General features: G+C 55.2%; 1 protein-coding gene across 1 annotated transcript; it reads right to left on the reverse strand.

Annotated features, from left to right (window-relative positions):
* Positions 1-12,659: 12,659 nt before the first annotated feature.
* Positions 12,660-23,443, reverse strand: LOC119111270 (uracil-DNA glycosylase). The gene is made up of 7 exons (XM_037235090.1): positions 23,423-23,443; positions 22,113-22,286; positions 20,448-20,595; positions 19,678-19,874; positions 18,121-18,234; positions 15,803-15,895; positions 12,660-13,374 (listed from the first exon to the last, which is right to left on the reverse strand). The coding sequence occupies exons 1-7, from the start codon at positions 23,441-23,443 to the stop codon at positions 13,318-13,320; spliced, it is 804 nt and encodes a 267-aa protein (XP_037090985.1). The 3' UTR covers positions 12,660-13,317.
* Positions 23,444-23,691: the final 248 nt, after the last annotated feature.

Genomic DNA, 23,691 nt, shown 5'->3' on the forward strand with positions numbered 1-23,691 from the left:
GGGGGCACGGCGACCCCGATAAAACTAGAATTAGGAGTAATGAGTGGGCCGGATGCAGGAAAACGGGTAATGGGAAGAGAGCGGGCGGGACAAGGAGAGGGCGCTCACGTACCGGCAGGGTCGCTACGCCTTGAGAGAAACAGCTTGCGCTGTCCACCCGTTACCGGAGCTGGGACCCGAGGGGGCGTTAGTCCCTTATACCGGCCGAGGCAGGTGCCCATACGGGCACCGCTGTGGCCTTACACTCAATACTCTACCTCTCTTAAACTAGATCCACACAGGGAAGTGGTCAATTCCCATGGGGTCATCTCCGACACTTCACTCGAGGTGCTGGACGAGTTGGGGACTGGAGAGGCTTAAGTCTACTGCCGACGTCCGACCGGACGGCATCGCAAGGTGTGTGCGGGCTCCCGCGTTTAAAATACGTAGTGAAGCACCATGGATAAAATCCCTGCACATCCTCCCACGAGCAATAGTGATGTCACACCCTCATGCGGTGTGATGTGCATCAAAATCGCCCTAGAAGAAGAAATAGTGGAGGCAATTCAGACAGCATCTTGCATCTAAGGTGCACCAACGGAAAAGCGATGCCTGGTGGAAGGTAAAGCGTAAAAACTGTGATGCGACGATGATTGAAATGAAGCCGCACGGCCACAGCCTGAATCGTGGACCGCAATCTCCTCTCTTCCTCCTCCTCCTCCTCGCTGGCACGCTATGATGAACTGCAAGGACACCACCGTGGGCGATGCTCTCCGTCAACGCGTCGTTGCGAGACATCGCATATCCTTTCAAAGAGCAGAAATGCTGAGACCCTAGCCTTGCCGCCACACGACCATTGTAGAGCACTGTGGTCCGTGACTGACACAGAAGCTTCTCATTGTGTCAGAGACCCCGAACACTACAAATCGCGGGCCCCGGCCTCGTTCCTACTTGGGAAATGGCTATTTAGGGTTCAGGCGGACATGGAGCCGACTGTTTGGCTCCGTGCCGAGGCCCTATATAACAGGTATAGAAAGATCTTATAAGAGAGCCCTTATAGAAGACCTCTGGCTGACATGTCATGTCACGGCACTACGAGTGGGGGTTCGGGTCCCAGTCCCATTGGGCCCTTGATCTTTGGTCCTCACGAACCCGCGGCCCCTCTTCGGACTTCCTCAAACAAAGCATGTGACCGACCATGTGACCGACCATGGACACTAGCCGACACAAGACTCCCTGCTATGCATTCCGGGCCCTTGGCCGACACAGGGCCCAGCCACTGCTTCAGGGACACAGACCAATGTGAATGGTCGCTTACGGCCTTGTTACTACTTGACCAATGGGCCCCAGCGATCAGGCTGACAGGGAACCAGCTGTTCGGTGTTCGCGGTCTCTGGCCGACCAAGACACCCGCACTGTCTCAGGCGGTCCTCACCTTTATGTGTCCTGCAGTCAGCCCTTCGATCCCGTATGTCCTCCAACCGGGCCTTTGATAGTTGGTTCCGTTGAGCCGCCCGGGCCCCTCTTCGGGCCTCATTAAACACTACCCCTGGTCGGCTCGGGGCCCCTTGCGAGCACAGGACCGTTTGTAAGGCGCTATGGGTCCCTGAGAGATGCAGGGGCCACGACAAGTATAAATATACTGGGCCCGGCTTTGTAGCTGTTTGGGAGGTGGGTCCTTGGGCCCATACTGACACGGGGCCGACTGTGCTGTACTGGTGGTGTCCGACCCGCATAAAGGCCTCTGTCTGCTCAGGGGGTCCGCAATCCACGGACAGGGCCTTCTGACTGTCATTTGATGGTCCGGCCCCGCATGCTGGGGCTCCTAAAGAAGACTGCGACCAGCTCTTCGTGCCTTGGCCCTCGAATCGGGCCCTTGGTCGTCGGACCCGGTGAGTCCTCTGGGCTCTTCGGGTCTCCTCGAACACTGCCTCTGGCCGACGCGGGACCCCTTACTCCCGCTAACAGTTGGTGGCCGTGGGGTCCCGACCAATGTAAATCGCTGGTCCGGCTTTCTCCCTGCTTGGGAATCGGGTCCTGAGGCCAATGCCGTCACGAAGCAGACTGCGCATAACTGGTAGTGCCTGACCGACGAATAGGCCGTTATTGACTTAGAGGCCCCTGATCAGCGCGCAGGGCCATTTGACTGGCAGTGGAGTGCTTGACCCTGAGGGCTAGGGCCCCTAGATAAGATCTTCGGCTGGGCTTTCGAGCCCTTAAATGGGGGAACCAATCGTAAGTCCCGAGGGGCCTTTGGGGGCCCTGGGAACATAAGGCGGGGAGGGGGCATCTACCCCCTGTACCCCTTCCCTCCGCATGCGCTGCTGTGCTTGCCGCTTCAGTGCTTACAAAACACGCATCTATTATGCATGTCACTTCTGTGCTTACCATAAAATACCACATGGTACTACGAAGCTCTACCCTTAGAGCGGATACAGTCCCCTAATGTGGCTGCTTTTGATCTCCAAATTTTTCGCCCGCAACAGCATGTAACGCTGTAATGCTGTGTGCCTGTGTGCTGTAACGACTTGTTTGCTTCGTAATTGATCCTTGAGGTCGCGCGTGTTTGTCTGTGCTCGCTATTCGAGTACACGATTTATGCCTTGCTGTTCCTTCGTAGTTGGTTCCTGTTGTTCACTGTATCAGATTAACCTATACGCTGTGCCGCATAAGGCGTTTCTGCTGCTTCGTCACGCAAGCACGTATGCACTAGGGTTGCGCGCCGTAGCACGTTCTGGAGCGCCCCCTCCCCCCCCTCCCCCCACGGATTGGAGGTCGCACGCCAACGCCCCGCGGCCCCGCGGTGTATATAGGCTGACGCATGTTGCGTAACGCCAGACGAAGTCTGACCACGACCAGGGTCACGGCTCTGCATAGCTTACATAACGCGAGCGAGTCGGACTATCTTGTGGCCGAAAATAGACAACCTTTTTACGAACATTTTTAACGTACAGCGAGAAGAAGAACGCTGATCGCGAAGGTGAGCATTACATTGGTGCCTCTGACCTAAATCAAGACCCAGTGGATCTTCAACGCCGAACCGGCTTCTCGACTCAAACCAAGGTACGGCCATTGAAGTACAGGTTCCGATTCACGTGAGTCATACAAGTCGCTGGATCACCGGAAAGAAGTTCGCCAGATATGAGCAATGGTAAGAACAGAGCTTTTTTAAAATATCACCTTGATCAGTGGCGAAACCGTCTTGCAATAGCTTCCAGCAGGTGCAGGTGCCAAAATCCAAATAATCTAGCTCATTCCGGTGATCCAGCGACTTGTATGACTCGCGTGAACCGGAACCTGTACTTCAATGGCCGTACCTTGGTTTGAGACGAGAAGCCGGTTCGACGTTGAAGATCCGCTGAGTCTTGATTTGGGTCAGAGGCACCAATGTAACGCTTCACCTTCGCGATCAGCGCTCTTCTTCTCACTGTACGTTAAAAATGTACGTAAAAAGTTTGTCTATTTTCGGCCACAAGATAGTCCGACTCGCTCGCGTTATGTAAGCTATGCAGAGCCGCGACCCTGGTCGTGGTCGGACCTCGTTTGACGCTACGCAGCATGCGCAGTCTATATACACCGCGGGGCCGCGGGGCGTCGGCGGGCGACCTCCAATCTCGGGGGGGGGGGGGGGGGCGCTCCAGAACGTTCTACGGCGCGCTACCCTAGTGCATACGTGCTCACGCAACGAAGCAGCAGAAACGCCTTATGCACCACTGCAGTTAGGTTATCTGATACAGTGAACAACACAGACCGACCACGAAGGAACAGCAAGGCATAAATCGTGCACCCGAATAGCGAGCACAGACAAATACGCGCGACCTCAAGGATCAATTACGAAGCAAAGAAGTCGTTACAGCACACAAGCACACAGCATTACAGCGTTATAAGGACCATCAGATAGGTACAGGACTTCATACGTTTAGGGTGTCAGGGATCGGTCCGATTTCAAGGCGACCAGCCGCCTCCGACTCACACCTCGTTTGCTATGTTCGTTCACCTGTCAATCCCAGATCACAGCGGCATTCCAGGGAATGGGGTGGCTAATGCTATTAGGAAATAAATCAGCCTTCTTCCTCGCCTTTCATCGTGGCCTGTCCAGCATTTCGTATTTTAACATATCCCCATTTTTCTTTTTTGATATGCGCAAAGAGGAGACATCGTTTCGCATCCCCACTTGCATCCGGACAAACCGTGCCTGAAACACTAGTTTTCATCTCACTAAAACACAGATCACGGGGGTGACCTTGCCTGCCCTCGTCTTGGTCACGCAAAAGTCACACACGCAAACATGCTAAATCGAACTCTATCTAGACTCTGCCATCGCGCCAGTGTGATGGATGCTGCGGTGCAGCATACGTCGATGTGATGGTTGCCGCAATACCGCATACACCGGTGTGATGGGTGCTGCAATGCTGCACGTGTCCTCCTCGTCTGAGTTACCAAAAGTCCCGCTAAGTGCTTATCAGGCACGCTAACAGCCGTCACCTCTACTTCAGTCCCCAAAGGGTGCTCGGAGACACGCAGCCAAAGCTTTTAAAGCCTCTCTGCTTTTTTCTACATTATCGAAATTGGATAACTGCATTCATACTGGTTGTCCTACAAAATTTTGATCGAACTGTGTTTTTTCATTGTTTAGACCTTTTGGTATCTATTACTCAGAACTTTCCAGGCTGCTTCCACGTCACCAGGCCGCGTTATTTCTGCCGAGCAGGGGGAAGGGTGATATTTGACCCTGACCTTAGCTGCAACCTTTCCGATCGTACTCCACACGTACAGCATAAAAAAATAGCCAGACTTGTTGGGCCAGGGGCGAGTTTCGCCCCTTTATTGCCGCGGTGATTTAAAACTGATTCCAGTTTTGAGTTGTCTTTGCTCGTACCCGTTGTCCTGCATAGTAGTTTTGCCGTAACTATGCGGACGGAGTCTATAGACAAACATTTACATGCGTCGTCCCTTTCGTTGTAACGCTTATGACCAAACCATTTGCATTTGCACTACACATCATAAGCTCATTGACGCATAATTTTCCACATCAAATTGTTCAAGCATAACTTAGCTTTCTGGGTTGCACAGCTTTAGCCCAACCAGGGAAGTATGGAAAAGAAGAAGCCCTCGCCCATGTTTAAGCCAATGGGACTGACGAGTAAACTGCTCAAACTTTTTTCGGCTAGGGCCGCAGCAAAAACAGTCACATGCCTTGTAGGGGGAGCGGAGCGAGCAGGAGTTCTGCAATGTTGACTGACACTGCCAAAGTTCTGTCAGCGTCTGAGATCCCAGATTATTTTATTCGGGTAAAGAAGCACGTAGTCCTGCCTCCCAGTTACGCTGAAAAAAGTGTTCGGTTTCATCACAGAAATGTTATGTAAACATCCTGTAAACACGCAAAGGATCGATCACTTGGCTCCCGATAAACCACTGCTAGTCACAGCTGGTTGTCATTAGCATAGCAAAACAGCATGGTCCAATCTACTAAGCATGCAACATGACAGGATACAGGACATCAACGAGACCGTGCTATTCAACATCCACGACGAGACAGGGCAAAGCAACAGGGAGATAGATCAGAGAACAGGACAGAGGACAGGGCGGCGGACAGAAACAAGAACAAAACAAAGGGGTACATAGATGGAAGAACAGAGGCTGGGCAAGGGACAAAATAGAGGATGGGGATACAGATTACAGAGGACGGACCGGATGGCAGTTGAGATAAGGCAGGACAGGACAGAGGACTATTTAGGGCAGGGACAGATAAAAAATTTGCCAAAGGTCAAGCGACAAAACAAAACAAGGCCGATTCTATTCCGTGCTATCTTAAAACCAGCCATGTCCCGTCCTGAACAGAACAAAACGGACAGAACAGAATAGACAGGACAGGACAGGATAGGACAGCGAGGACAGTACAGAGCAGGGTAGGGCAGGGCGGATGTTGTATGCACCTCTCCAGTCCTTTGCTTTCTGCGCTCTATCCTCAGCCCTTGGATCTTTGTCCTCTACTAAGTCATCTGATTTATGTCCTGCCCAGTTATCTGTTGTGCATACCTTTTGCTCCGCCCTGTTTTTTATGCTGCTCTGTCTATCGTACGGCTCCGTATTTTGCACTGCTTTGCCTTTTGTCCTGCTCTGCACCCTCCGTCCTGGCATGTCCCCCTTCCGTCCGGGGTTCTGCCCTGCTCTGTCCTTCGCACTGCTCTGCCTTAGGCGCCATCATGCCCTCTGATCTCTATGCTGACAATTTGATGTTAAGGTTATTTGGGATTTCATTTCATGATGCCAACTTGAGGTTAAGATCGCATCGGTTATTTGGCAATATAGTACCAGATATGGCAGATAACTGCACAAATGATACGACAGAGGACACGACAGAGCACAAGAGGACGGGTCAGGGCACAAGCGAAACGACACAAGGGAGGGCAAGGCTGAGGGCAGGAGAGAGGTCAGGACAGCGAAAGGCGGCGCGATGGGCAATGGACAAGGCAATGCACACCGTAGAAACCAGGCAGGCCAAGCAGGGCAAAGCACGGGGAGAGCAGGGCTGGACGTAAAGCAGAGCAGCACGGAGCGCAGGTCACGGCGGAGGATAGGTCGGGTAGAGGAAAGGACCGGATGGATGGCCAAGCATTACATGAGGTAGGGCACTACGGAGTAAAGGCCAAAAGAAAAGGACAAGGTGCAGGACAAAAGATAGAAAACGGCACACAACAGGGCGGAGCAGAGGGCCGAGTGCCCGGGCAGAAAGCAAAGTCAGAGGAGAGAACACAGAAGAAAAATAGACAAATAATGAAAAAACAGAACAAGTCCATCCCGTCCTACCCTGCGCTGACCCGTCCTTCTCGCTCCCCTGGCCTGTCCTTTGTTTTGTTCCTGGAGAGTAGCCCTGTCGTTTCCTGCCCTGCCCCGCCCTGCCCTGCCTTATCCTGCCCTATCCTGTTCTGTCCTATCCTGTCCTAGTCTGGTCCCGTCCCGTCCCGTCCCGTCCCGTCCCGCACCGCAAATGACAAGACAGGACAGGACAAGACAGAACAGTGTAAGACTGAACATTATAGGTCAAGATAGCACAGGCCGGCGCTATCGTGTTTCACTCGTCCCCGTCGCCTTTCACGTCCTCTGTTCTTTGTTTGCTGCCCTTTACTGCAGGCTGTGTCCTGGACTGGACTGCCCTTTGCCGTACCCTGCACTATGCATCTGTTCTGTCCCCTGCTCCGTGCCGTCCTCTGTCCTGTCTATTCCTGAATCTTTCCGAGTTCTGTGCTGCACCGCCATCTGTTCTGTTCAGTCCTGCCCCATATTGCTCCCGGTCGCCCCGTTCTGCCACCTACTCCGTGTCGTCTGCGTTTTTCCGTCATCTACTCAATCCCCTGTTCACCGCTTTCCGGCCTGTCCTCTGTTCTGTTGACTGCGTTGTCCTCTGGCTTGTCCTCCGCTATTTCCTTGTTATCATGTACACCGTCCTTGCTATTCCCTGCGACGTCTACTGTCCCGTCTTGTCATGCGTTCTGTCCTATGTTATCTGCATCGCGCCGCGCTGCGCTGTTCTGTGCTGTGCCGTGCTGTGCTGCCATGTCCCGGCCCTCATGTCTTGTATCCGCTCATGTTGTATAGTTCAGGCTATTCTTCTTATTAATGAAGACCTGCGGCCGGCAGTCAGAAGTCAGGAGTTAAACGGTCGATCGTCATCTGTGTGAAATGAATTCCATAACCACAAAAAAATGATACTTTTCAGTCCCAATTCGAACAGCATCTTACGAATTCGGACCTTGATTGACCTCTGGTGGCGTTCCTACAAGCTGCAATTCTTCAGATCGCTACGATCTATGCTATTTATTTGATACAAATTAGGAATATCGTGACGCCAAAATAAGGAATGTGATTTCTTACACTGCAGCCTCAGCCCTTCATGCCCACATCCTCTTGCTTATAAAACAAAGGCACCAAATTGTGGGAATCGCGTTATATGTCACCGACTACGAAAGTAACCGGAATAATTACATCCTTTTCAATTGAACAAGGGACTCCAGCCCCCCCCCCCCCCCAATTTGATGAGAAAGTGGGCCATATTCGTAGAAAGTCCGTTTTGAAGTACATTTGGGAGGAAGGTTAAACTTTTTTCGCTGCTCACCCACCGAACTTCTTTTGCAAAATTACCCGCCTGAAAGCCACTAAAACCTGATCGTATGAACGGGATGTAGGGGAGACTGGGGTAGGATGCCCCGGCGGCTAAGACGCCCCATCCTCTTGTTGTCTGATCTAAAAACCACAGCACAACTATTAAATTCTTGATCTGAAGCAGAAGACATCTTTGTTTACTTTTAAAAAGTTCGGTCACGACATGCAACCAGGAGCCAGACAACTAGTGCATTTTTGTTTTTTCGACGTTTCCGGAGGATAAATAGACCAAGAACGTTGGAAATATCTGATAAAATAGCGTGTTTGCCTATTGTTGGACGTTGGGTTCCAGATTTTCGTATATTTCGCTCGTTTGCGATGTTATTTGTCACTACGTCACGATTGTCTAATTTCCGCTCGTTACACTTGAAGTAATTTCGGTACGGGTGAGAAAGATGCCCCGCATCGATGGGGAAACACAACCCATGGGGCGTTCGTCCCCAATGGCTATTTGACACTGGACATTTACCTTATGACCTATTGCAGTTTCAAATTCACCAAAACATTGCTTTGAGAAAGCCTTTATCTCTATATTTTGCAGCCCATCTAGCATTTCTTAAACGATTGTGTTACGCTCCGAAATGAAGGATTAAGGTGTGCAAATACCGTTGTAGGTGCATTTTCATGAAATATGTTCGTAATAATCCGGCAATTCTCGCGGATTTTGTGTCTAACAACACAGACATGATCTAAGATTACCTACTCAAAATTTAGCGATGCTACATGCTACCATTGTCTTCCTTTAGGGAGAAAATAAATGTTTAATCTAACTCTCACCCCACCCACGCGCGGATCAATTTCCGATCGTACAACTACACAGCGCACTCCGCCATCCACCCAACCCACTGTCACAGCAACCTTCCAACCGCTCATCATCCTACTTTTCCCCCCATTTCCTAATCTTCTTCCATCTGTCATTTTCAGACTAGTCCTATGGCCCGATCGAGAGCTAGGACATCGGGGGGGGGGGGGGGGGGGCGGAGGGCCACGATAGCCTCGTGAAAACTCTTCAAGCCATCCGCAGTTGATCTTCCCGGCACAAGGTCTTCAAGATGTACAAGATACCGAGAAAAAATTGCATCGTCTCCGAGACAAAAAAGGTGGAGGCGTCAGGATGTCTCGGATGATCATCGCATATTCCTAAAGAAACGGAGAAACAATTGATCTACAAGACCAAAGAACTGGAGAAGCTCCTTTTTGGGCGCACACCTTCGACCGTGTGGTGTGAAGCATCCGAGTTTGTTGAAAAGATGAGCCTCAAAGTCCGACTCGACAAGAAAGCGAGGATGGATAGGAAAAGTTGGCTGCAGGGCTTGTTGCGTCGTCGTGCAGCGCTGGCAACTAGAAGTCTCGAGGCAGCCAGCATCACCCGAGCCGTCGGTTTAATCCTTGGGAGCATCCGGGTCAGTGCTGAACGGCGTTGAATACGATCCAATGTCAATTTGGAACATGGATGAGACCGGTGTGACTACCGTAAAGAAGCCTAAGTAAAGTAAAGGTGTAAAAAGTGAGCAAAACGAACGGGGGAGAGCGCAACAGAGCGTCCACTGTTTTATGTGGGTGCAACGCTCCTGACGCGTACTTACCTCCAGTCTTCATCTGCGGTAGGATGAAGATGAACGTTTAAGCTATCACTGCCAAGTCTGATGAACGGCGCGCCGTCAGGCTCAGTGGGCACCTACACGAAGTCTGGCTGGACCGATCAGATTTCCTGATGTGATTTCACCACTTCATGTCTGTGGTGAAGCCACCAACAGAGGGCAAGCACGTCATCATCCTCGATGACCATCATAGGCCGCTCGAGTTGTCGGGCTGGTTCGGGAAAACGGCGTGACAATAATCACACTTCAACCGGACTCAACTCACCGCATGCAACCGCTGGGTGTAGCGGTATTGAAGTTGCTGAAGTGCCTGCAACAATGCGGTGGATAGCTGGATGCGTGCCAATCCCGGAAGGCGCGTGACGGAGTGCGAGGTGGCCCGGATCTCCTGCACCGCCTTCTCGAGACGTGCTACCCGGGATCGAGCTATGGCTTTGGAGCCGAGGCTTTGGAGCCACGGCTCCAAAGCCATGGCCCCCGGGTCCAACACCGACATTGGCCGTGACGTAGCTTGCGGGCGACGGAGCGTGCGGCATGACAGCAACAAAGCCACAGAAGACAACGCCGTGGCGGGCAGTTCTACGGGATTCTCGAACGTTACGGCATGCATCCCTACCGAGAGCACGGTGGAGTCGACTCACGAATCTGCGGATATCATTATTGAACAGCCAACAGCTGCAGTCATCATTGGAACAACTCTACGCCACTCAAAAAGCTGGGAAGAGAAAAAGGCTGCGATTCTCGGCCCTTGGGAGGGCTGGGGCCAGCTGACGCCATTTCTCCGAAGAGGGAGAGTCGTTGCCCGCAGGCACTCGCTAAAGCGCGTCCGCCGGCGAGCCTCCCGCCGTCCACTTCATTCAATTTCTAGCTTGCTAGAGCCGAAACAATGCCTGTGTCGACGGCCCACGTCGACGGCGACACGCGGTGAAATTTCACTCTGCGCTCCGCGAGCCGAATTACCCCGTCCGGCAGCGCCGCCCAGCGGCCGAGTTTGCAACTGCGCGCATCCAACCCGATTGACCCTTTATTGGCCGAGGAGCAGCCGGCGGCGATAAGGGTTCGGCCAGCGCGCGGGCGGCGCAGGGCGACAGAGGGTGACGCATATCGACCGCCGTCTGCTCGGAATGATGCCCTAGTACCGGCGGCTGGCGCCCTATCATTACGTGATTGGTATGGGCAGGTCGCCAGCCGGGACGGGCCGTTCGGCGGGGGCGCCTGGCACGGCCCGCGCAGGCCGCCGCCCCCGCGCGCCCGCCTCTGGCCAGAGGCGGCGCAGGGCCCCGGCTGTGGCCGCCCCGACAGGCTGCGGATCGGCGGCCGACTGCGCGCGGGTGGCAGCGCTTGAGGTGAATAGAACGCACGCCGGGCGCTGCCGACTGCTGAGGCAGCCAGGGGCGGAGCCCACACAGATTCGCAGTACATGCAGTCTGGCTTATTTAAAAGTTTCGCGACGCCGGAGGCAGGCAGGATACGCTCGGAGGCGCTTAATCACTTTAGTGGAGCCCGGATCCGAGGCGTGCATTAGCATACACGCCAGGAAATCCAGCTATCACCGGAGAACGAGCGGCGCTGGCTTCCGCTCGAGCCCTCACACTTGGAATGGAACTGGGTCACGCGGCACAATAGTGCCACGCAGGACCAAATCTGGCGAATTCGTGGAGGTAAGCACTATCGTGATGACAAAAAAAGGGCGAGAAGAGTCGGTAGCAGTTGGAACCCATGCGCATGTCATTTGGAGTCTACCGCCCGTCCTCAATGAGAGCAGACAGACGCGCTCACCAGTTGCCACACCATTGACCATTAAAGCACTCTCGTGCTAACTTACAACAAAAATCGCTCCAAAACCTGCAGGTGATATACCCAGTCAGCGACCATCTTTGCCGACGAATCTATACATTCACAATCGTTTGTTTGCACTACGGCCTAAGAATTGACAAAACGGGCAAGTGTATTGGTGGATATCCCTCACAGCTTCATCAGCTGTTCACCTTTATGGTTTGCCATCCTTCGTGATGCACGCTCGAAAAAAATGTCGCATAGATTCCTTCCCAGCTGATCCAATGGATGGTGTCCGTGCCCAGACCGCAGGAAGCGACAGGATCGGACAGCGTAACAGGCAAATACATTCCCTCACATCATAAACCAGGTTTAAATACTCTGCAACAAATTCAGACACCTAGCGTACTAAAAATGGCGGTTGGCGCAAAATTTACAGTTGGCGCACAATCGCTGGTGGCCTATCCACAGCAGGTGGTCGCTCACACGTCTGTCGATGTCGGCAATTCATGGTGAAACGGCGTCGCCCGCGGGCTGTTGGGACATGGAGCGGGCTTCCACCCGCGTCGCGTCAAGTTTCGCAACTCGCAAATTTTCCATTTTCCGTGTTAATTAATGGCGGTGCTAAGCCTCGGCTATTTTGCAACGTCACACGAAGATCACGTCTGATTAAACAAGTTGCATGCAATGCCCTCCAACACGTGACGGGAAAACCTCCGTAAAATGTCAACGGTTGTCGAAAACCGCGTGGACCAACGGCTGCAAATTTATCAGGCTGTGAAAAGGCGCGACGGACGCGTCGGACATAATCTGGAAGTTTAACCGTGTCGGACATAACCGTTTGGTTCAAGTAAGGTTTATCCGGTCCACGCACCCAGATCACAATGGCACTGAGGCGGTCAGCTCGGCTTTTGGGCGCATCGGTTGGTTGATCGTACTGAGCCCACGTAACATGCCTACATCAATATGTGGCATTTTTGTGGAAAATTATGCCGGGATTAAAACTTGAAGCTATAGATAATGTTTGGTTCCGAACATAGCTTCCTGCCACTTTTGAGAACACGCATTGGCAAAACTGAGCCTTTCTCTTCAATGTAGCTTGCCTTCATTTTCCCGTGCTTTTCCTTATAAACGCTCATCACTTGAAAGCGGCATATTATCCCCGCCTGCAACTCTATACCCTCTTGCGTTGCGATAGAATGTCAAATAACATCTAAAAACGTGTTCATTCTCGATCTACCCAGGCGTCACACTTGAACTCCATCAGCACAAAAAAACACTCAGTTCCGCGGCATCAAAACACATCGAATAACGTTCAGCTGCTCCGCTGACCCGTAGCCATTGAGCGTATCAAGACGGGCGCTGGGCCGTGCCTCGTCAGCGAAGCAAGATCGCCGCCCACACAGCAGCGCTGGATCAAAGCTCACGGAGATACCATGCAAGATGAACAAATCAGACGTGGCAAAGTAAGCACACGTGGTAGACGAGCACTGCATATGGCCTGTACGGTATCCAGTGGATCAAGGCTTACGCACGCCGGCGTACTCCCCTCCCTCCCCTCCCCTCCCCAACCTTCAGTTTGTACCCGGGTCTTACTCTGGTCAAACGAGGCGGACTGTAACCCGGCGCCGGCACCGGCCCACTCCGAACTCGAGGTCACTCGACCCCGGGGTGGGCGCTCGGCCGTCCCCGGTTGACAAACGCCGCACGCACGGCGCTGACGTCGGGATCCCTTGGTGACGTCACGACGCCACCGCTCCCTAGGTGACGTCAGCGCTGCCGCGTCCTCCCGCAGCTCTCACTCGGGCGGCAGCTTGCTCCAGTCGATCGGCGCGCGGCCGTGCTGGGTCAACAGCTGCCGGAGCCGGAGCGGGTCAGTCCGGGGCTCAGCGCCAGGGAGCGGCGTCACACAGCATTACTGCCGTCTTCACATGACGGTACAAAGGCATGACGTTCTGTGTCGCCTACGCTGCAGGCATGGCGCCCTGTGTCGCCTACACTGCAGGCATGGCGCCCTGTGTCGCCAACACTGCAGGCATGACGTCCTGTGTCGCTTACACAGCAGGCATGGCGCCCTGTGTCGCCAACACTGCAAGCATGACGTCCTGTGTCGCTTACACAGCAGGCATGGCGCCCTGTGTCGCCAACACTGCAGGCATGACGTCCTGTGTCGCCTACACTGCAGGCATGACGTCCTGTGTCGCCTACACTGCAGGCATGACGTCCTGTGTCGCCAACACTGCAGGCATGACTTCCTGTGTCGCCTACACTGCAGGCATGGCGCCCCGTGTCGCCAACACTGCAGGCATGACGTCCTGCGTCGCTTACACAGCAGGCATGGCGCCCTGTGTCGCCAACACTGCAGGCATGACGTCCTGTGTCGCCTACACTGCAGGCATGGCGCCCTGTGTCGCCTACACTGCAGGCATGACGTCCTGTGTCGCCTACACTGCAGGCATGACGTCCTGTGTCGCCTACACTGCAGGCATGACGTCCTGTGTCGCCTACACTGCAGGCATGGCGCCCTGTGTCGCCAACACTGCAGGCATGACGTCCTGTGTCGCCTACACTGCAGGCATGACGTCCTGTGTCGCCTACACTGCAGGCATGACGTCCTGTGTCGCCTACACTGCAGGCATGACGTCTTGCGTCGCCTACACTGCAGGCATGGCGCCCTGTGTCGCCAATACTGCGGGCATGACGTCCTGTGTCACCAACACTGCAGGCATGACGTCCTGTGTCGCCTACACTGCAGGCATGACGTCCTTTGACGCCTACACTGCAGGCATGACGTCCTGTGTCCCAACACTGTAGGCATGACGTCCTGTGTCCTAACACTGCAGGCACGACGTCCTGTGTCGCCTACACTGCAGGCATGACGTCCTGTGTCGCTTACACTGCAGGCATGACGCCCTGTGTCGTCAACACTGCAGACACGACGTCCTGTGTCCCAACAATGCAGGCATGACGTCCTGTGTCCCAACACTGCAGGCATGACGTCCTGTGTCCCAACACTGCAGGCATGACGTCCTGTGTCCCAACAATGCAGGCATGACGTCCTGTGTCCCAACACTGCAGGCACGACGTCCTGTGTCCCAACACTGCAGGCACGACGTCCTGTGTCCCAACAATGCAGGCATGACGTCCTGTGTCCCAACACTGCAGGCATGACGTCCTGTGTCCCAACACTGCAGGCATGACGTCCTGTGTCCCAACACTGCAGGCATGACGTCCTGTGTCGTCAACACTGCAGGCATGACGTCCTGTGTCCCAACACTGCAGGCACGACGTCCTGTGTCCCAACACTGCAGGCACGACGTCCTGTGTCCCAACACTGCAGGCACGACGTCCTGTGTCGTCAACACTGCAGGCATGACGTCCTGTGTCGCGAACACGGCCCACGTCAGCCGTTTTCGCTCACAACCCAGGCATAGATCCTGACTACATAACTGGCCGGTGCTGCCGCCGCGGGCGGCCGCGACAGGGGCCGTTCGGAGCGCCCACAGTGCGGCGCCAGCTCGGTACTTTGCCCATTGGCACGACTGCCTGCGCACTGTCGCGATTCTCTAGCCGCCAGAGCTGCCAGGAACGTTGAGTCGCGGTGGTGGTCGCTTATGTGACGGCCCTCGGCCCCTTGTCGGACCCATGTTGCGTTGAATCGTGCCAGCAGCATCCATATAAGCCGATTTCACGAAAAACGTCCTCTGTCGAACCAGTGATCAAAAGCGGTTGTCGCGGCATGGGCGAATACCCCGGCCGTTTTGTAAGACCAACTTGCTTCTACGCGTATATGCGTCGTCTTATACGCGTCTTGCGCACATGCTCGCGTAATAGCACGGGCTACCCCGCACCCCCGCGCGATTGATTGCCCGGTAGGGCCAAATCAGGTACTTTCGAACAGAACATGACGTCTGTTGGCAACGAAGTGATATTTTTGTACCGCTTGTGCAACATCGCTTGTGCAGCAAAGAACAAACGCACTCCGTTGCACTCAATGCGTCCGCCGACGAATCAATACCCGACATGGACAGCCGTCCCCGCCAGGTTTCTGCCCTGGAGCAGACGCCTAGCCGCGGTCCGACGCCGCCCGTGAGTTTCCCAGCCGCGTTACTGAAACGCTAGGGCGCCTGCCGTACGCCTGCAGAAATCCACGCAAACGACGCGCAGCGGTGTGAGGTAAACCGGAGGTTATAACCCGCCGACAGGGGAGCGGTCGCCGACACGCGTGCAGGCCTAATTAGCGCAGCACACAAGAGACGTCCAGTGGGCAATGGCGCGCTCACCTCGTTACACTTTGAGAAGTGGCGGCAGCCGAGAAAGCCCCGGTGCGCAGACAGCGGCGACGGATGGGTCGATGTCAGAATGTGGTGGCGCTGCTGCAATGGAAAAGCTACGTGTTATTTGATCTCGGGGAAAGAAAACGATGCCACAGGAGGCCTTATCGCCCAGCCACAGGCGCGGCAGCGCAGGTAATAATGGCGCCGTCCTCGCTCCGAACATAGCATCGTTTCGGATGAAGAACCCCCGCTCAGGTTGCTACTAACATGAGCATTGGGCGTCACTCCGGGCCCGCACATTTATAGCCCATTCCAAAGCTGGAAACAGCAGTCGATAACCACATTTGATCCGAATACCGAAGCTATGCCGGGACGAATCCCGCATCGCAACACCTCACATACAAGCCTAGTCATTGGGCATGACGGGCTCACACTCAAGAGTGGGTAGTCGAGTTTGCATTATGTTCCTCCCCAGCTGGCGTTCGAACAAAAAGTCGAACGGCAACAGTCGATAGGGATAAAATTCGAATTGAAGTACCGGAGGGCAAAAAGGCAAAAGAGATAAAAGCCGGGCGAGATTACGGTCGAAAAGGAAAGAGCCAACGGATAAAAAGCAAAACGGAGTGAGGGACGATACGGGTAAAAGTCGCATCAGGAAAAGCTCGAAGAACAAAACGCCGACTGCGATTAAAGTCAAACCAAGCGGGCCGAAACATGTGTGCTGGGCACCAGTGGGGCGATGTTTCGAGCCTGCAGTTCTGAAATCAACGTCAACGTGCCCGCACTCCTGCCGAGCCCTGGGGATAGCCGCGCCGCGGCGCGGGTGCTGTCGCGCCGTCCGTGCTCCGGGATCGGCCGTGTGGTCGGAGGGCGTGGCGGCACGGCTCGCACGGGCCTCTCTGCGCCCTTCCCGTGCCGCTGGCGGGTCCATTTAGTGGCGTCATCAGCGCGGCCGAGCGGCCCGGGCCGGCGCCATCAGTCACCACCGGGCCGGCGGCGGACAGCCACTCCCCGGAGTCGTGCCGCGTGTCGCCGGGACACAGCGCGCATGACTGGCCCGGTGACATTGCGACACACACCCGGTGATGCTGCAGCTCACACCCGGTAACACTGCTGTTCGTACCCAGCGACACTACGGCTCACACCCGGTGACACTACGGCTCACACCCAGTGACACTACGGCTCACACCCAGTGACACTGCTGTTCGTACCCAGCGACACTACGGCTTACACCCGGTGACACTACGGCTCACACCCGGTGACACTGCTGTTTGTACCCAGCGACACTACGGCTCACACCCAGTGACACTACGGCTCACACCTGGTGACACTACGACTCACACCTGGTGACACTAAGGCTCACACCCGGTGACAGTGCGGCTCACACCCAGTAACACTACGGCTCACACCTGGTGACACTACGACTCACACCTGGTGACACTACGGCTCACACCTGGTGACACTACGGCTCACACCCAATGACACTACGGCTCACACCCGTTGACGCTACGGCTCACACCCGGTGACAGTACGGCTCACACCCGATGACACTGCGGCTCACACTCGGTAACAATACGGCTCACACTCGGTGACACCACAGCATACACCCGGTAACACTACGGCTCACACCTGGTGACACCACGGCTCACATCCGGTGACACTACGACTCACACCCGGTGACAATACGGCTCATACACGGTGACACTACGGCTCACACCCGGTGACACTACGGCTCACGCCCGGTGACACCACAGCACACACCCGGTAACACTACGGCCCACACCTGGTGACACTTAGGCTCACATCCGGTGACACTACGGCTCACACCCGGTGACAATACGGCTCATACCCGGTGACACTACGGCTCACACCCGGTGATACTACGGCTCACACCCGGTGATGCTACGGCTCACGCGCGGTGATACTACGGCTCACGCCCGGTGACGATACCGCTCATACCAGGTGACACTGCGACACACGCCCGACAGCTGGTCGGACGTCAGGCGCGCGTAAAGCGCGTCGCACCGACAGGGCGGCGGCAGCCGTCTACGACCGTCGAGTGAATGCGGGCATTCAGAGTGCGGAGGCCACAAAATAATTGGGCCGCAGGGCTCGTCAATAGCGTCCAGGCAGTGCATCCGGCGTTGAGGCAATAATCCAAGGCGGCGTACATCCGGTGGCGTTTACAATTGGTGGAACATTATATATACATATATATATATATATATATATATATATATATATATATATATATGTACACGTTCCGGAACCACACCAGCCGAAGCGCAATCAGATAGCCGCAAAGCAAGGAGTATCCAACATACTTTGTTCACGAGAGATCCTTTCTTTTGAGCATAGGAGCCCCACAGCAGAAAGACGACGTGCTCGAGGTTGGTGCTGATATGCCGGATGACAGCATCCGTCAGCTGTTCCCAGCCCTGCAAGAGATGTCAGACACCACCTGAACAAGACGCCAGTCGCTGCAGAAGAAAAACGATAAAGTACCATGTATGCCAATGCTCTCACCGTTCGCGTGCGGCGTGATTGTCTCGTGGCCATGAAAACCATAACAGCACCAACTGCCTATGAGTCACTCCATTTTCTGGCCGAGTTACGAGAGTACCAAACAGCATACAGAGTTTCTAACCAGCGCATGCAGTCCTGTGCATGCAAGTAATGCGGGCTACATGCACTACTCATCGTAACTGATTGCTGGGACCGCTCACACGGCCCCCCAGTCGGACTGTGTGCTGCAGTTGCTCAGTGGTGTGAGTCCTTCAGCCGGTACTCAATCGGTAATATCGTATTGTGAAAACCGACATAGCCCACGTAATTTTCTACGTAGGGACTATGGTGCACCCTTAAACGCGATAGCATGATACGTAAAATGAAATGTGCGTGGAAATGTACCTTCATGATTTCCACTCCTTTTACGGAAAGCAGAACTGTGGCTGCGATTTAGTATGCCAAACTCATTGCGTTATGTGCGTCTGATATCCGTGTCCTATTTTGCGAATCATTGATAAACGCAACCTGCGTGTAAAGGCCCTAGTGGTTGTGCTTTCTTAGAGGATGAAATTATTCGCATTATCGGCCTAATGCTGGAATATATGTAACATAGCATTGGAATTTTATCTCACACATTACAAGCGCTCCGGGCCCACAAACGCGGAAGGTGAAGTCAAGACTTCCTACCAGGTGTGCCGCGAATCACTTCGCCATGATCGGCAAGAGATCGCGAACCTTACAGCCACAGGAGTCTCATGTACCGTAAGCTACACCCTACCAGCGCTCTTCAGTTGGTCTGCCTGTCCTGCAGTTGTCACCGCAATCGTTCCGCATGTCCTCAAGCAAGCTGGTCTGCCTGTCCTATAGTCGTCACTGCACTCGTTCGCCATGTCATTAAGCGAGCAGGTGTGTCAGCTGCAGTAAGCACTGAGGTCTTTCACCATGTCCTTGTGCGCGTTGGACTGTCCACTGCAGTCGTCACTGAGGTCGCTCACCATGTTCTTAAGTGAGCTGGTCTGTTCGCTGCAGTCGTCACTGAGGTCGCTCACCATGTTCTTAAGCGAGCTGGTCTGTTCACTGCAGTCGTCACCGAGGTCGCTCACCATGTCCTTGTGCGCGTTGGGCTGTCCGTTACAGTCGTCACCGAGCTCGCTCACCATGTCCTTGTGCGCGTTGGGCTGTCCGTTACAGTCGTCACCGAGCTCGCTCACCATGTCCTTGTGCGCGTTGGGCTGTCCGTTACAGTCGTCACCGAGCTCGCTCACCATGTCCTTGTGCGCGTTGGGCTGTCCGTTACAGTCGTCACCGAGCTCGCTCACCATGTCCTTGTGCGCGTTGGGCTGTCCGTTACAGCCGTCACCGAGGTCGCTCACCATGTCCTTGTGCGAGTTGGGCTGTCCGCTGCGGACCGTCAGGCACGCGTTGAGCAGCAGCACGCCCTGGCGCGCCCAGCCGGCCAGGCAGCCGTGGCCCGGCCGTCGGAAGTCCTCCACGTCCGACTCCAGCTCCTTGAACATGTTGAGCAGGCTGGGCGGCGGCGCCACGCCGCGCTGCACGCTGAAGCAGAGGCCTGCCGCCCGGACGGAGGAGAGGCGGGCCCCGTTACGGCGAGCACGCGCCGGTGTGGCGGGATCGGCTGCCGAGAGGCTGGCGTACGGCAGACACGGCAGCCAATATTGTATCATAACACCCCCGGTCCTCTGAGTACGTGCGTGTGCGTGTGCGCGTGCCGGCGCGGTGTGTGTGGGTGTGTGCGTGCGTGCGTACGTGCGTGCGTGCGTGCGTGCGTGCGTGCGTAATTTTCCCCTCCACCAGAGATTACTTTTTCGTATACTTTCCGCAATGCCTGCACTGTACGTGAAATAAATGCATGGTGATATGTTCATACACACACAGTGCATGGCACAATAAACGTAATGAAGACAATCTGCAATTCCCGCACGGCATAATTTCAAACCTAACTAACACGTAAATACGCATAACATGTGCAATATAAGTCTTCTGTGTTGCGGGCAGATTATTTTGACGACCTCGTCTGTGCTATCCCCCTCCCCCCCCCCCCCCCATCCCTTCATCGTGACCATAAGCTGCCGCGTAGCTGACCGTGATCTATTTGAGTCTGAGGTCGCCATCGCAGCCTCACCGTGCGCCTGTCCAGGTCCGTGGTACGGGTCCTGGCCGAGGATAACGACCTTCACATCACTGGTCTCGCCCAGCGTCCAGGAGAACACGTGCTCGTGGCGCGGGAACACCGTGTGGCGCTGCCGCTCCGCGCACACGAAGTCGCTCAGCTGCCGGATATGTCGTACGCGCATCAGCACAGGTGTCACCACCGTCCAGAAATCACGACGCGAAGGTGGCGCCACCAGCGGTGCTGCGGAGCGTGCCTGCTCACGCCGGCCAGGTGGTGTGAAAACATACCAGCCGAAAATTCGCAGCCGGAAAGCTAATCATTGTAATGATTACTACGTTATCAAAGATTGCAATGTAATGCTTACACAAGAGTATATTCACGTATTTCCATTGACCGTTCAACACGGAGCTCATGCCCAGACACCGTTTTTTGTTTTTTTAATACTGGTAGAGCGCAGACATACTATATACATATCACAGTACAAACATACACATGCACGCATTACATATGCTCATCACTGTCATGCAACGGCGCTCATCCGCGATACACAAAACACTTCATGTTCCGGTGCTGTGCGCCCTGATGGTGACCCTCCATACAGATGGAGCGTTACACGCAGATTTGTTTGTTTGTGAATTAGAGCTTCCCATTTGCGGATGTGTATCGTTCCTAGAGAAAACATCCAAAAAGATCACTGATACGGAGTCCACTGTGATTTTTTAATAAAACACGCATATATATAGATAAAGATATAGATATAGATATAGATATAGATATAGACAGATATATATATATATATATATATATATATATATATACATATATATCTACACGCAGATTTGTAATATCACAGTACAAACATACACATGCACGCATTATACATGCGTGCATGTGTGCATACACATGCGTGCATACACATGCATACACATGCGTGCATACACATGCACGCATTATACATGCGTGCATGTGTATGTGTATAGGTGTCACCACCGTCCAGAAATCACGACGCGAAGTTTTGGTTATATATATATATATATATATATATATATATATATATATACACGAAATCACGACCATCGACGACCGGCGGAGGTTACGCACTGGCCCGGGGTCGCAGGGTCGGGATCGGTCTGAGTTTCCACACCCCGCGAGCTCACAACGCCGCACTCAGCGGGCGGCGGCCGCACTGGTCGTGTGCCGCCCGCACGTACAGCGTGACTGGGTGTTGCTGGCTCCGCGGCGGCGCGGGCGGGCTCCGTCACAGGTTTATATATATATATATATATATATATATATATATATATATATATATATACATCTGCGAGCGAGCGAGCATGCATGCGTGCGTGCGTGCGTGCGCGCGTGCGCGCGTGCGTGCGGGCGTGCGGGCGTGCGGGCGGGCGGGGCGGGCGGGCGGGCGGGCGGGCGTACGTGCGGGCGCACGTGCGGGCGTGCGTGCGGGCGCACATGCGTGCGTGCGTGTGCGTGCGTGTGACATCTAGAATGCCGTAACAGCTGGTAATGTTTGCACCATCCCAGCACGAGATGTACCACGCCCTGACGTAAGCCCAAACCAGACTATGGCGGAACAAAGCGGTGCACAGACGCCGCGTGGGGCTGTTCGCAAGCCTGAAGGATACCCATGTGCGACACCGGAGCGGCGCTGGGCGGTACCTTTTTGAAGTAGGGCTTCCCGAACTCGGGTTTGAGCGCCTTGTACCAGCTGAGTCCTATGGCCGGGTGCAGCACGGGCAGGGACGAGCAGAGCGTGCGCAGCTCCTGCCGCACGGTCGCTGGCGAGCCAGGCGTCAGGCCCTTGTCCTTGTCGGGGGACGAGTCCGAGCGTGCCTGGTGGCGGGAGGGTGACGGGTAAGAGCGCCCGCACGGGCTGCGAGCGTCGCCTGACGGCCACGAGTCGATGGTCGACGGGGGAGAATGGCCGAGGACAGCGGCGGCCCTTGGAGCGTACTGCAACCTAACATCACTCAGTCGAAATACGTGACACCCCATCCATCAACGGGCACAGTTAGTCTGTATCAGCCTCCCAACCAATCGCACCAGACCAATGCTCAAGCGTCCGCCTGACCCTTGACGCAGCCCGCCAACACCGTCATGAGCCCGAGGGAGCACTGCATGCGGCGAGCCCCGCGTGTCGCACCTCGGAGGAGCCGGCCGGTCCGGCTCGGGCGGCGGCCGGCGGCCGGCGCGCCCGCTTGGCGTCCGGGCGGCCGTCCTCGGCGCTCCCTGGGGCAAGGCGCGCCGACCGGCGCCTGCCAGCCATGGCTCGCGATCACGACACTGGCGGGGGCTGCTCAGCAGCAGACGGGCGCTGCCGGGCCGCACGGTCGATAAGGTCCGACCGGCGTCACGGACCGGCGCCGCGTGCCGCCTGCAGCGGTTGGGGTCACTGTCCCGGCGCCGGTGCCGACGCCGGCCGGTCCGGCTCAGTCGACGACCGGCGGAGGTCACGCACTGGCCCGGGGTCGCAGGGTCGGGATCGGTCTGAGTTTCCACACCCCGCGAGCTCACAACGCCGCACTCAGCGGGCGGCGGCCGCACCGGTCGTGTGCCGCCCGCACGTACAGCGTGACTGGGTGTTGCTGGCTCCGCGGCGGCGCGGGCGGGCTCCGTCACAGGTTTCTGCACGAACCGTGCCGCCAACGGGCCGGCCGCCAAGGCCGCAGCAGGGTCAGACGCGCCCACACCACACCAGACACGTGGCGACCCGCGGAGGCCACGCGCCGACAGCGGGGAGGGTGGATTGTGCCATCCCTGCGTGATACGTCAATAAAATATGCAAGAGCCTTGGACATGGGGGAGGAGGGGAAGGGGAAGGGGAAGGGGAGCATGGAGCCTGTAAACGTTGGGAGCAACGACATCAACCCCACCGTGACAATAAATGTGGATCCAGGTGTATTTGCTTGCCCCAAACATGATCGCAAGTTCCCGACCGGGGTACGCGGCTGGCCAACAGTGATGCTCACTGTGAGGCACGGCTCACACATCAGCTCTGCGCAGCATCTGTCGGCGTGCTTGCAGAGCACATCTTTTAAGTTGTGATCATCTCATCGCACCATAAGGTACACTATCTCTCGTGAAAAACCCGACGGGGGAAAACGCAGACGAGGCAGCGTCTGTTCCGGCATCTTATTCAACTGTCCCCCGCAGCCCCCGGGTTGTGCTGCGTTCGCACCTAGCGTTTCATCTCAGCACTGGTCGTGGCCGGATGGCTGGACACATCGCGCGTCCACGC

Source organism: Pollicipes pollicipes, unplaced genomic scaffold, assembly GCF_011947565.3.
Source record: "Pollicipes pollicipes isolate AB1234 unplaced genomic scaffold, Ppol_2.1 Scaffold_7261;HRSCAF=8764_pilon_pilon_pilon, whole genome shotgun sequence".
Classification (NCBI taxonomy): domain Eukaryota; kingdom Metazoa; phylum Arthropoda; class Thecostraca; order Pollicipedomorpha; family Pollicipedidae; genus Pollicipes; species Pollicipes pollicipes.

Coding starts and splice junctions, on each gene's coding strand:
- LOC119111270 (XM_037235090.1), bottom strand. CDS start 23,443: ATGTGTGAGCCGTGCCTCACA. Junction 22,287..23,422: donor TGTGTGAGCCGTGCCTCACA/GTGAGCATCACT, acceptor TCCCGCCACCAG/GCACGCTCGGACTCGTCCCC. Junction 20,596..22,112: donor GGAAGCCCTACTTCAAAAAG/GTACCGCCCAGC, acceptor CATATCCGGCAG/CTGAGCGACTTCGTGTGCGC.